The 12,794-nt window shown below is 36.4% G+C and overlaps 1 protein-coding gene across 4 annotated transcripts in view; it reads right to left on the bottom strand.

Moving 5' to 3' along the window:
- The window catches only part of SLC25A21 (solute carrier family 25 member 21), a 420,655-nt gene that overhangs the window by 130,017 nt on the left and 277,844 nt on the right, over window positions 1-12,794 (bottom strand). For all 4 annotated transcript variants that reach the window (XR_012073530.1, XM_072962945.1, XM_072962944.1 and 1 more), the window contains exon 3: window positions 2,985-3,068. Coding sequence is in view for 3 of the 4 variants with exons in the window: in XM_072962945.1 (XP_072819046.1) it covers window positions 2,985-3,068 (84 nt within the window). In the remaining variant the exon portion in view is untranslated. The remainder of the gene's footprint in view (window positions 1-2,984; window positions 3,069-12,794) is intronic.

Below are 12,794 nucleotides of genomic sequence, written 5' to 3' on the forward strand. Positions count from 1 at the left end.
ATCCAATTCAGAGATATCTGTTACAGTTTATAGAACTTGGCAACACTGACACTATTGTTTTACTGGGAAGAGACACTTATTATTGACTATATAATACACCATGATTTCTTTAAATTTATATACATGTATTGGGTAAAATAAACTTGATCCCAATCCATAAATGCAGGTATGTTATCAATGTATGACATTTAGGTATCATATACCAGAGGATCAGCAAGAATTTGCTGATTCTATGTCACTAGGTGACCTTAATATTTAATCAGGCTTCAGGATCGGTATCATAACTTCAGAGGCAGCAGCTGATAGCAAGAATTAACTTTTTTTTCATTTTGCATCATCATGATGTTGCTGTGATGACTTTCATTCATTTGTTCAGCTTGCATTTACTGAGTATCTCCACCCAGTGCCAAACACGGACATAGGGAATACAGAGGTAAATGAGACGTGGCCCTTAGGGAAATACATTCTCAAGGGAGGAGAGGGAAGACAGACAGAAAACAAGTTCAATAAATTAGGGTGGCATGCTATATTTTATATAGCATGTGTATATAAAGAAAGAAAGACTGGTAAAGAAAATATGTGATAGAGATAAGATGGTGAGGGAGGGTGAAACTTTAGGGTGCCCTTGAATGAGAAAGAGTTTCTGTGTGGACTAGGGAGCTGGTCCTCCAAAAATAGGGACTAGGATGCAGATCTATGAGAGTGTGGGAGACTAGGGGACAGCAAATCATTTGCTATTCCTAGAACAGATCTGTGCATGGGGAATGAGCCTGGAGAAGAAGGGAGGGCCATCCTAGGAAGGGTTCCATACACCTGACAAGGAGTTTAGACTTTCTACTACAGGCCATAGTTTTACATATTCCCCAAATACTCTAAAGACAAAGTAATGAAAACACTATGATACTGGTATAGAGGAACACAAATTAATGGAACAGAATAAGAAATGGAGAAACAGAATAGAATATTTAGTTGATATATATATATATATAAAATATATAAATTTAATATACAAAAAAGCTGGTATTTCCAATTAGTGAGTAAGGAATGGATTTTCAACCAGTGGTGTTTGAACAATTTGAATATAAAATTTAATTCCTATATGCCACACTGCACATTAAAAAAAATTCTCAAAAAATGGATTAAAGATTCAAATGTAAAAGTTTATATTCTTGGGGTTAGAGGATGTCATTTGTTTTGTTTTGTTTAAAAATTTTTTTCATATGGGAGGTAATTAGGTTTATTTGTTTATTTACTGTTATTATTTATTTAATGGAGGTACTGGGGATTAAACCTAGGACCTCATGCATACTGAGCATGAGCTCTACCACTGAGCTACACCCTCCCCACTTGTCCTTCTTTTTTAATATGCTATCAAGGTCAGATATCACAGAGGAAAAGATAGACATAATCACAAAATCACAATCTGCAAAAATCACAAACTTCTGAAAGGTATAAGACACTATAGTTATAAGACAAGTGACAAGTTGGGAAAATTGTTTGTAACTGATGTAATAGTTACAGTATTAGTACCTGTGATATATACAGAGCTCCTACAAAGTAATAAATATTCTAACTTAAGAGAAATGGGCAAATGACACAAATTATATCCAATGATATAAAAGTATGCTCAATGCCAGTTACAATCAAAGGAATATTATTAAGACAGCTTTATTTTTTATCTACTAGATTATGAATAGGAGATGCATGTGAGTGAGATATATCAAATGACTGATCATGTCCAGTGTTTGAGGTGTGGAGAAGTGAGACCTCTCAAATACTAACGGTATAAAATTGATACATACTTTTTGGAAGATAATTTGGCAACATCTATGATACAAAATGTATATATCATTTGATCCTGTATGTCTATAGCTAGCAACTTTTTAAAATAGAAAATATATATATATATACACATATATAAATGTGCAAAAATAGTATGAGAATATATATTACACTGTTGTTTATAATAGAGAAAATTTGGGAACAACCTAATGGTCCATCAGAGGGACTAATTTAATGCATTGCAGCATGTAGATAAATAAATTAGATAACAAATGCTGTTGTTAAAAAGAATATACTGACATGGAAAGAAGGACATCAATGACATACATTTATCTGAAATAAATAATTAGCAAAATAGTATCCCCAGTAATCTGTCAAGAGAGATAGTGAACTACAGAGATTAGGAGCATGGGCTTCGGGGTCAAGTCAACCTGGATTTGAGTTCCAGCTTCATGATCTCCCAGATATGTGAAAAATTACTAACTTCTCTGACTTGGTTTCTTCACTTGCCCAACTGGAATGGATCCTAACAGAATCTACCTCAAAGAGTTATATGGAGAATTCCTAGCACATGGTAGAGGTTAAATATATACTAGTTATTATTATTTCTGTTGTCATTTTGGTATAATTATTATTTTCAACCAACTCTCTTATGAAAGCAACTTCAAAAAGCAAATCGAGTTGCCTTTGTAAAATTATGCTGAAGAGTCTTTAACTGAATCTATACATCACAGACAATTTTAGCTTATGTAACAAAAATATTCTATTTATCTAATCACTGGGATAACGAACATGACACATCAATTTCTGATGAAGATAGGTTTTGAATGAATATTCATCAACTACAATGCATACAGGGAACACATCTGAGCATTATATCTAAGGATCAAAATAAAGGACTAGTACGTTTAGATATCCCCAGTTATGAGAACTTTAAAAAGCCTTAATATCACATTAAAAATTGTCCTCTGGTCTGGATATTATTAATATCCTTTTTGTGGTAGTTTCTATTGTATACATATTTAATTTTCAACTGTATTGTCAGGAAAACACACATACAAAAATAGGAAAGCACCCTTTTAAATACTTTCCCCTATTAAGACTAGAAAAATAAATCATTCAGAATGAGAAAATGTGTTATGGAGGAATATATTAAAATGCCCTCATCGACATAGAGACTATATACAAAGAACCATACATACCCTTCGGTGCGGAAAATCATTCGAAAGCTGTCTCCTAAGCTTTTGTAACTATTTGGATCAGTTGCACATCTCTGAATCTGGAACCTAGAAACAAAATCAAACAAACAAAAAATCCAAGTTAAGTATTTTGCCAAATGGCTTTTCTCCTTTTTGAAAGTATTAGGGAACTCAGCCTTTTCAGATTAATCTAAAGTATTCTGGTTTTGCCATAGATTTTACTGATTTTTTTGCCTTATATAATCTTTGCCTTATTTGTGAAGCTTTTAAAACTATGATATTTCTCTGTACTTCAATAGAAACTGCAGAAAGAATTTTTTTCATCTGTTTCCTAGCCAGGCGGATGCACCCTGAGGCATTTATGCTTTTTTCTTTTGTGAAAAGCATACACAGATGTCATAGATTGTTTTAATGTATAATTCAGAAATCTGAAGATGCATATGAAACAAATAAGTAGCTCTATTTCTTATCTTAATTAATGCTCCTTGATGGTAATTTAACACAAAGGTTAAAAATACAGAGCAGCTAATATGGCCTAACTTTGATCCTGATTATGAATTTGGAATTCATTCTGGAAGATAGGAGCCTGTGTTTAGAGCAACAGCTAGGGCTATACTGTGATACAGTTTACTATCACTACTTCACAATGGAGCAGAGTTGGTCGTGAAGGGTAATTCAGGCTACCTGGACCTTCACAGAAGCAAAGTGCTTTGCATATAGTTTGTATGCCATAAAAATGCATCCAATTTTAGAAAGCTAAATTACTTTTTCTCCTTCTTTCTGGGTTTGATCATGCACCTCAGAACTCTAAACTTCAAAATGTGGAGGTTTCCAGTATGAGGGTCTTAACTTACGTATTTTATACCTTCCCCTGGGCTTTGTTTCTGATGGGATTTATGACAAGTACTCTCATTTCCCTACACTCCAGTCCTCCATTTTTGGTTTTCTTTAGTCTGCCTACTACTTGTGTTTAGCTTCCTTGTCCAAGTTCTAAGTTAAGGCCCTTCTCCCTTCTGTACTTCCCTCCACAGTTTTACCAACCATTTTTTAAAAGAAATTCTCAAAAACACCCCTGATATTGTCTACTTTAAGATGCTTTCCTCAGGTTGCTGGAGTTATGATATGAACATAACTTCTACCTCAAAGAAGGATTTATTTTATAGTTCTAGGTCCTAGAGAATTACACTGAAAAGTGACACATGTATCATAGAAAAGAGTGAATATGTTTCTTTGATTGAAGCAGTCAAGCATATGAACAGAACAATTATATGATGAGACTGGAAAGTGAGGCTAGGTTACATTTGACTTTGTAACGTGGAGAGTTGCTGAATGTGATTGTACAGGAGAGTAGATGTCCTGAGATGAGTAATCTGAGTCTTCTAGTAGAGGATCTGGCATTAAAAAATTCTTAAAAAAATTTTATTGCCTGATTAGGTGGATTAGAATGGGAGTAAAGAGGGCAGAACAATCACGAAGGCAATTATGATAGCCTGGGTGAAGATAATGATGCCAGAATATGAATGGATGCAACAGAAATGCAATAAAAGGGGTGAGTTTGTTGGGTGACCCTTTTTCTCTTTAAATAAATAAATGATTTTTTAAATGGTGCATTCAACATGGTCCCCTCTTGATCCTCTTCAACTCACCAAATAATATTCCACAGCCCCAGATCTACTCTTGCCAGTTTAAAATGTCATAAATATTCAACTTCATAATGTTTTTGCTTGTCAAACTTACACCTCTATTGGCCTGATCATTTTCAGAAGGTGTCTAGAAGAACTATATCTCTAAAATTTAAGTTGCATGGAGCTTATCAGAAGATCAAGGACCAGTACAGCTAGCTCATTGAAACTATTCTTTATCCAGAGGTCTGTTCACTGTGTGCATAACCACTGGCCTAGAAGACTCAGTAAACACTTTGGTCTAGAATCAAAAAGGTGATTTGACGGTCAGGTAGATGGACCATGTTTGGTATTTCCTCACTACTGCATGTAAATAAGTTAATAATGAGATGGGACTTGGGATACAAATGAATTAACTAATGCTAAACACAAAAGAGTACAATGGGAGAACCGTATGTAGGTTTACACAACAAATAATTTTGGAACATAGAGAGCAATTTCCAAAATATGACTTTCATTCTAATTCAAAAAAGAATCTCTATCTCTGTATTTGAATATGTGTAACCTATATTCACTGCTGAGTATGAAAAGTTTCTTATGTCTAGTTGGGAAGTCCAAGATTCTTCTCTAACGTTCTTTTAAGAAAATTACTTAAAATAGTTTAATATATTATAAAAGCATTACATGTGCATAGATTTTTCTCATAATCTCTGTAATAATTTTCATTAAGTTCATTTACCTCTGTTAAATTCCTTTCTAGATGCTTTTCTCCCAAATTACCAAGTACTTAAGAAAAATCTGTCACATGAAATAAGACACTACAGGTTTTACAAAAACCCAGGGCATTAGCTCCACTCTCAAAAGCACAATAAATACATGAGAAAAAAATGACAATATAAGGGAAAATATCCAAAACATCAAGTAGTATCAGCACAAGTCACCCAGGTGTTCATCAGAGGGAGCAATTACTGCTTTCTGCAGAGCGTCAGGAAGGATCTCAGGAAGAAGGGATTTGAGCTGTTCCTGCAGGATTCAGAGAAGCAAACAGAGGAAGACAGGAGGAAGCATTCAGGTAGGGAAATAAGAGGGAAAGATGTCCTTTCAAGAGAAGTGAAGGAAAAGATCTACCCACTACAGCAACCTCCTGTTTCCTTCAGGATGGACATTATAGCCTCCTGCTGGTGGCATTTAGTTGCTCAGATGGGTGGAGACCTGAGCGGGCAAGAACGCATTTAGGGGATAAAGTCAACAACCAGTATACAGCATTTGACCTTTTCCTGCTCTTCAGCTGATTCTACTTCTAACTCTATGGCTGTCTCACAGTCACGTGACCTTGTCCTACAAGGAACTGTGAAATAGTCAGCAGAGGGACCGAGTCAAGTGCATCCCAATGGCAAGACAATCAACCTTAGCTCCTCTTTCACTGCTGGGGTTAGAGACATCAGCTTTGTCTCTGAGGTCTGCATGCTTAAGTAATACCAAGGTAGGTCTTTGGTCAGCTTATGCAAAAATGAATGCAGAGTACAATTATTTCATAAATAACTAGTTATTTAACTTGCTATTGGAAGTCTAGGCATGACACTCATTAGTTGTAATTTGTTTCTTTTTTCCAGAATCCAACAGATAATATTTCCAATCCACTATACTCAGTTCATGAGTTCCTGAATACTTACTGTGTATTAAGTATCCACTGTTTGGGGCATTACAAAGAAATAGACATAATCCTGCCCTTTAGAAGCTTATAGTTAGGTGAAGGATATGTTCAAGTAGATGATTACCATATGCAAGAAATAATGTTTAGGAATAGTATTTCAGAGTACCACACGTCAACCAATGAGTTTTACTGGGACTGAATAAACACTTTTATTACTTTTACTACAATAAAAGTAATAAAATCTTCTTATATGGGTGGACTATGGCTGACAGAAAACAGTACTATGTAGACACATTAGAGAGAAGAGGGAAAATGGGAAGGATATCTTTGGGCTAAATATCTGTGATGAAACTTTACACTCCCATTTTAGAACAGGCAACAAAGACAGTCAGTGGAATCTCTGAGGAGTGTTCCATTTAGAAACTGTATGCTGAGTGATGCTGTGTTAATTACAAACAGGAGCGGCAACATCAAAACAGCATTACATGAGGAGAGTCCATAAGCTGTGTCGTAGAGCAATGCAAGAGGATGGACAGGCATGGTAAATATTAATTCCTCTGTAAAGCCTCCCACCATTCCTTACTATCCTAAAGCAGCTGGAGGTCCCATTAAAGAGGCTAAGGCAAGTACAGCTGTCTCTTCGATTGCACATCTCATATAGGGAGTGTCTACACTCTGCAGAGAAAGTATATGCTGTATTTAGTTCCACTACACATGACTTATTCTGATCACAGAGTTATCAGTTCTTCTAAGGAATCTGTTTCAAGTTGATATAATTATAGTGCATTTTGGTCAATCATGTAAAACAGCAATTTCCTTCTTCCTTTCCATTACATTTCAGTAACTTAAAAGGTTTCTTTCTTGGATTGAGGATTTACATCAGCATTTTCCAAGTTGCATTCTGTGCTAACAAATTCTCTCTATACTCGGGGAGACAATTTTCCAGTTACGTAATACAACTCTTTATAAAATTGCAAAGGCAAAGCCGCACTACTCTTGATTGTATTTAGAAGAAAAGGTTGGACTTTCCCATTGTCCTAATAAAAGTAGCTTAGGCACATCTGGAATCTCCATCTGAGGAACTTCTTTTATTAGAATGAAAAGTCGCTGCCAAACTGGCAAATTGGACAATGGAGCAATACTTAAGAAATATTCAGTGCCTAATAGCAGGTCAGAATGAAACACAAGGCAAAGGAGTGTGGCTCAAACCCTACGCTCGCTCCACTGCCCAGGAGCCAGCAATCCCAGCTGCCGCGGGCCAGGGAGCCCAGTACCACACACTCCCACAACTGGAAGGGAACAGCCCTACCATCCGCCACACCATAAATACGAAGTGAGTTACTGCGATTCCTACCAGCGTAAGGAAGAGCTGCTCAACATTCAAAAGCAAGTGTACAAGCATATTTTTTAAAAGTCAAAGAATGTTCTCAGTCACTAAAATATTTTTCCTTAAACTGGTCAAGAACCATTACGGCAGCATTTTCCACTGACTTAATTCTGTGCTTAGTCAGTGATGTCAAAGTCTGTTGTTGACTCTTAGCACAGTTAGAAATGCCACTTTCGGCATTCAGCTTGTCTGAGCACTTTCTAAGATGCCACAAGAAAGATATGTCTTAAGAAACACAATGACTTGGTTGCCTTAAAAGCTGTAGAATGAGGTTGTTTGAAAATTCCTAAATCTCAAATTTATGCAATGCATTTATTTCCAAAGTAATTTTACATCTATCATCTTCTTTAAATGTACCATTGGCTAATGAAATCTATACTGGAAAGTGGAAGCTTCAGGACACACCCAAGTATACATGTATATGTATATGTATATGCAATTTATATATAATATGAAGGGCAGCAACTGAGTTGCAGAGTCAGATTAGGGTAGGTGTTGAGATTTGTGCTGAAGCTATATTTGTATAGCACACACCCTGCTTTTTAGTTAGATTATATGATTACTTGTGGTGCTTTAGGGTTGGAAACTGAGGGAGATCTGGGAGTAGGGGCAAAAGCCAACCCAAGCCATCCCTTTAGCACTGCCAGCAATCCTAACCAAAGCAGTGAGATAGGTGGAGTTTATTTCTAGCAGTATTTCCAGATCATTTCCAGTTCAAGAGTATTCTTGTGTTCTCTCCTGCCTTCCCTTATTCAGCCCTGCTCTCAGAAACGTACTCACACCAATCATTTATCCTTTGTGTGACTTATAATTTGATATGCTGTTTTCCAGAACTTGTCCCCTGTTAACAGATTTCAGCTACCAGGGAGGAGGCAGGAAGGCTTGGCTTTGTTTTGGGTGGAGATGCAGGGGTACCTTTACCACCAGAGACAGCCCTAAGTGGTTCTTTATTTGCTGAGTGGAATTTTATGCCACCATAATGCATTGGGCCACATAAAAATTACACCTTTGTATCAAAGGAGGTGAGGCACTTGGGAGGCTGTGATACCAACTAGGAGCCACCAGTTCCAGTTTCAGTGTTGCCACCAACAAATAATGTAAATTGGTGAGAATGTAATTTAACCCCTCTTTGCCTTTCTCCTCAGCAGTAAAATGGGATCACAGACATTAGAAGACACTTGATTTTGAAGGGACAGTGACACACTGACTTAATATTTGAGTTTGTTAGCCATAAGAGATAAGAGAGATTTCATTTTGTTAAGTCCTGAATTCCGTATTTTATAAGGGCAGGAGACTGCTAATAAAAACTGTACACTGATAATAAGTGGTGTTGAGCTTAATGAAACTCCCTGCAGAGATCTTTTGTAAATGTGCTATGAACAAAGATTATTAGTAATTACCAGAATGTTACATGCGCTCCTTAATAAACACTTTAGAAACCCACTAATGAATCAGAGATTAACAGACTAAAGGTTTGCAATTACAGAACACATTAAAAGGATAACTGTTGGAAGATTAAATAAAGATTTTAATTCACTGTAATTAGCCCATCTTATTGAAATAAGATGTTGCTCTGACAGAGATTGCTTGCTTGCTTACTGGTTGGTTGAGCATGGCCAAAGTCACTGAACATGCAAAGACATGTCTGAGGTTTTGAAATTTAGGTGTGCACACCTACTTTAAACACTTTGGGAAAAGGCCCTGGAAAGCACATCTTTAGAAAAATTCCCACTATGTATATTTGTTTCTGTACTCTGAAAAATCACTTTACACGGAGGTTGTACCAAGAGAAATACCCGCTTCCCGTGAAAGGCTAACCACTGAACAGAAGGGGAAAGGGACCTTTGCTTTTATCATCCCTGTAGAAAGACCACGTCAAATGGTGGGGAGATGAGGCTGCTCATTTGGGAGACGAGTCTGTCCACTTTTTTAGCAAGTGCTGGGGAGAAAGGTTTTCTCTTAACATTTCTCTATGGCCAATAGCTTTCTTGTTCTGATTTTAAGTACCTGGTAATTGTGAGTGGTAATTTTTTAAAAACGTTGGTTATGGGTATTTTGTTTTATTCCAGATTAAATATAACAATAATCCACATAACATTGTGTTAGCAATGATGAGCACCAGAGCCCTTTAATCATGTTGGAAGGGTGTGGTTTATAGTTCTAGACACAGATTTCTGTCTCAACATTTCCTGAGATCCCCATCTGCACAAGGCACAAGGTTAAGAGACCCAATGATGGAGAAACCACAGATCTTGCTTTCACAAATGAAACAAACAGGTGGGGGGGGGGCAGGGAGATGTTAGTAATTAATCATAAAATAAGGCAGAACACACTTAATAAATAGAGACTCTAGGAACTTAGTTCATCTGCAATTTAAGAATTGCCTTTGCTTGCTGGGTTCACAGTCTAGGCCTGGCATCAATTAACACCCTCGAATAATGCTAACAAACCCACAAGGGTCATGAGTTTGGCTCTGCCTCAGCACTGATCACTGACTGAAGTTCAAAGACTGTACTCATACACATTTGGCTGCTTATCAAATTATTCTTAAAATTCAGGGAAAAGAAAGAAACGTTTCTTGATTATTGCTCAGTCATTTCCCTAGGAGAGAGTTTCTTTATAAAAAGAAATAGAAATCTATACCTGGTAAAAATTAAGATGCCCTTTGCCTGTTTAAAGTCTGAATGCCTTTACTAGGTGTAGGTGGGCTGAGCTATGCTTTGGCAGAGGCTTTATTATATTGTAAAGAAGACCAGTAAATTTCTCTATGTTATTATAGAACAGTTTATACTGTGAAGAAATATGTAACCTGCAGCGCTCAGTTAACCCAGATAATAACTACAGATAAGGTAACAACATCTTGGCAAGGCCACAAAAGCCAGGGAAATCTTCTGTGCCATGTAATTTTGAACACAGTTTTGAACAGAGCCTCAAAAGTATTATCTCTGTGAAATATCAGATCAACCCAGATAGCCTGATTATACTTTCGGCAATTTCCTGTGATCCTAGACACATCTAACTGTGGTCTCCTTTCACCAGCCAAGGAGATTTAAAACCTGACAGTCTGTGACTGTACATTTTACACTTCACACTTTTATAGTACAATTAAATATCCTATAAATGGTTCATCATTGTGCCAACCACAAGTTTTGTTACAATAAACATTTACCTACATGTCTCTGATTAGGGTGATAAAATAGGTCTAGTTTTGTACATCTTACACAATTAGAAGACATATGGTATTTCTAGTATTTAGAATCTGGGTAAAATTGGACGTTGTAAAACGAATCATGATAAGAGAGTTTATTCTACCACCTGGCACAAGTTCTTCCAGTTGTTTACATTACTTAAGGGATAATAACCAAGTACACTGACAATATAATTCTACAATTTACTTTAATGGCAATATGCTAGTTAACAAGTCAGAGACAAATGATCATTAGAGATTACAACCTTAAATCTAATAATGTTAAATCACAAGCAATAAAATAGGCTAATTGACAGAGCTGTATGATTAAAATGCTCCAAGCGTTAACTGGTCTCAATTAAACAAAAGCTTTGCTAGCATGTCTTTCAGTCATTTTGCTTTGTAAAATACTGGTCACATTATAAAACTATGCTTAATATCAGATTATAGTGCTGCCACTCTTTGAAAAGACATATGTGTATATGTATACATATACTTAATTAAAATTCATATTTAATGCCAACAAATGACCTCACACTCAGATGTACCTACCCACATTTTCCCAAGTGCACTAACCTAGGCTGGCCATTTTCAGTAGGTAATTAGCATGAAACCAACTCGTACTTGGGAAATGAGGGAAGGATGGCTCACAGATTGGAAATAAAACCCATTACCAAGATGATGAAAATAGAGAGGGCTAGATCAGCTTCAACAATCAAAGATTAAAATAACCATGGTCATGATAAGTATCATAGTTTTCCCATATTCCCAAAATAATTACAATTTAAAAAAATTTGACCCCCCTTAAAAAATAGTCAGCTATGTTCTTCCTCTGATTCTCGCCACCCACCTCCTTGGGTTCACAACTTTCCCTAATGTTCACCAATAGCACCTACTATCTCATGACAGAATCATACGACATCATTCTTACCTGTTGAGCCTCAGTCTTTGCTCTGGATGAGACTGAAGTTCTTGGTTTCTAGCCTCCATAAAAAGATTTCCAGGACTTGAAATTCAAAAGCAGTCAAATCTACCAGAATCTTCTTGCTGGCCCTGGGAACTGATCCACTTGACAGAAACTAATTATGCTCTAGAGACCCTAAGCTGAGGTCCCAGTGAGGGGGATGTCAGAGAAGCTGGAGTCTCTGGAGACCTAATATATATAATCCATCTTATTTTAACTGACCAAATGTGCCTATTTTATGGTTTATTTAGTACTGATAAGGAAGGATGCTTTTCCATAATGTCAAAGAAAGAAAGATTAAGAGAGTGGGTGGTTTCTTTGTATTCATAAGCATAAATGCTTATGCTAGAAAGAAATTTGAAGAATGGAGATAATAAACTTGGCTATTAAGGAAGAAAACATGCTTATGCTTATCAGAGTTGAGGAAAATTTCAAGGGAAGTTTATATTTTTATACCAAGATTGGCCTCATTTGTTACCAAGATTTGGAGGGGTTTTCAGTTCTAAATGAGGACACAGTTTTCAAAAGCATTTCAGATCCTGGTAGACAGGATCTGAAAATGACCCCCCATAATGGTTATAATACTGTTTACTTGTAAATCACTTTTAACTTTGAGAGCATTTTTATATATGTGATCTCATCTCAGGGTGCCCCTTAGTTTCACAGTTCCCTATATTTGCAGGGTTAAAATCACTTGAAAAAGCAAAAAAGAAAAAAATATCAGCTTGGAACTAAAAAGGAATCAGACTAGAGGGAGTAGGTTTCCTGTAGTCTCTCAGTTGTACTGTAAATATGTTCAGTGAATGACCAGTAAAATCACTTTTCTGATTCTAAGCTTTTTCACTTGTTAAAAAGGAAATAATGTTACTCACACATCACCAAAATGAACACCAACGGCGCTCATTTAATTTGATCCCTCACTGTCAGGAGTATAATACTATGGCTGGAGAGACATTTCTTCAAGAGGAAGGTGGCATGGACATCTTTGTGGAAGAACTT

The sequence above is a fragment of the Vicugna pacos genome, chromosome 6 (assembly GCF_048564905.1).
Source record: "Vicugna pacos chromosome 6, VicPac4, whole genome shotgun sequence".
In the NCBI taxonomy this organism is placed as follows: Eukaryota; Metazoa; Chordata; class Mammalia; order Artiodactyla; family Camelidae; genus Vicugna; species Vicugna pacos.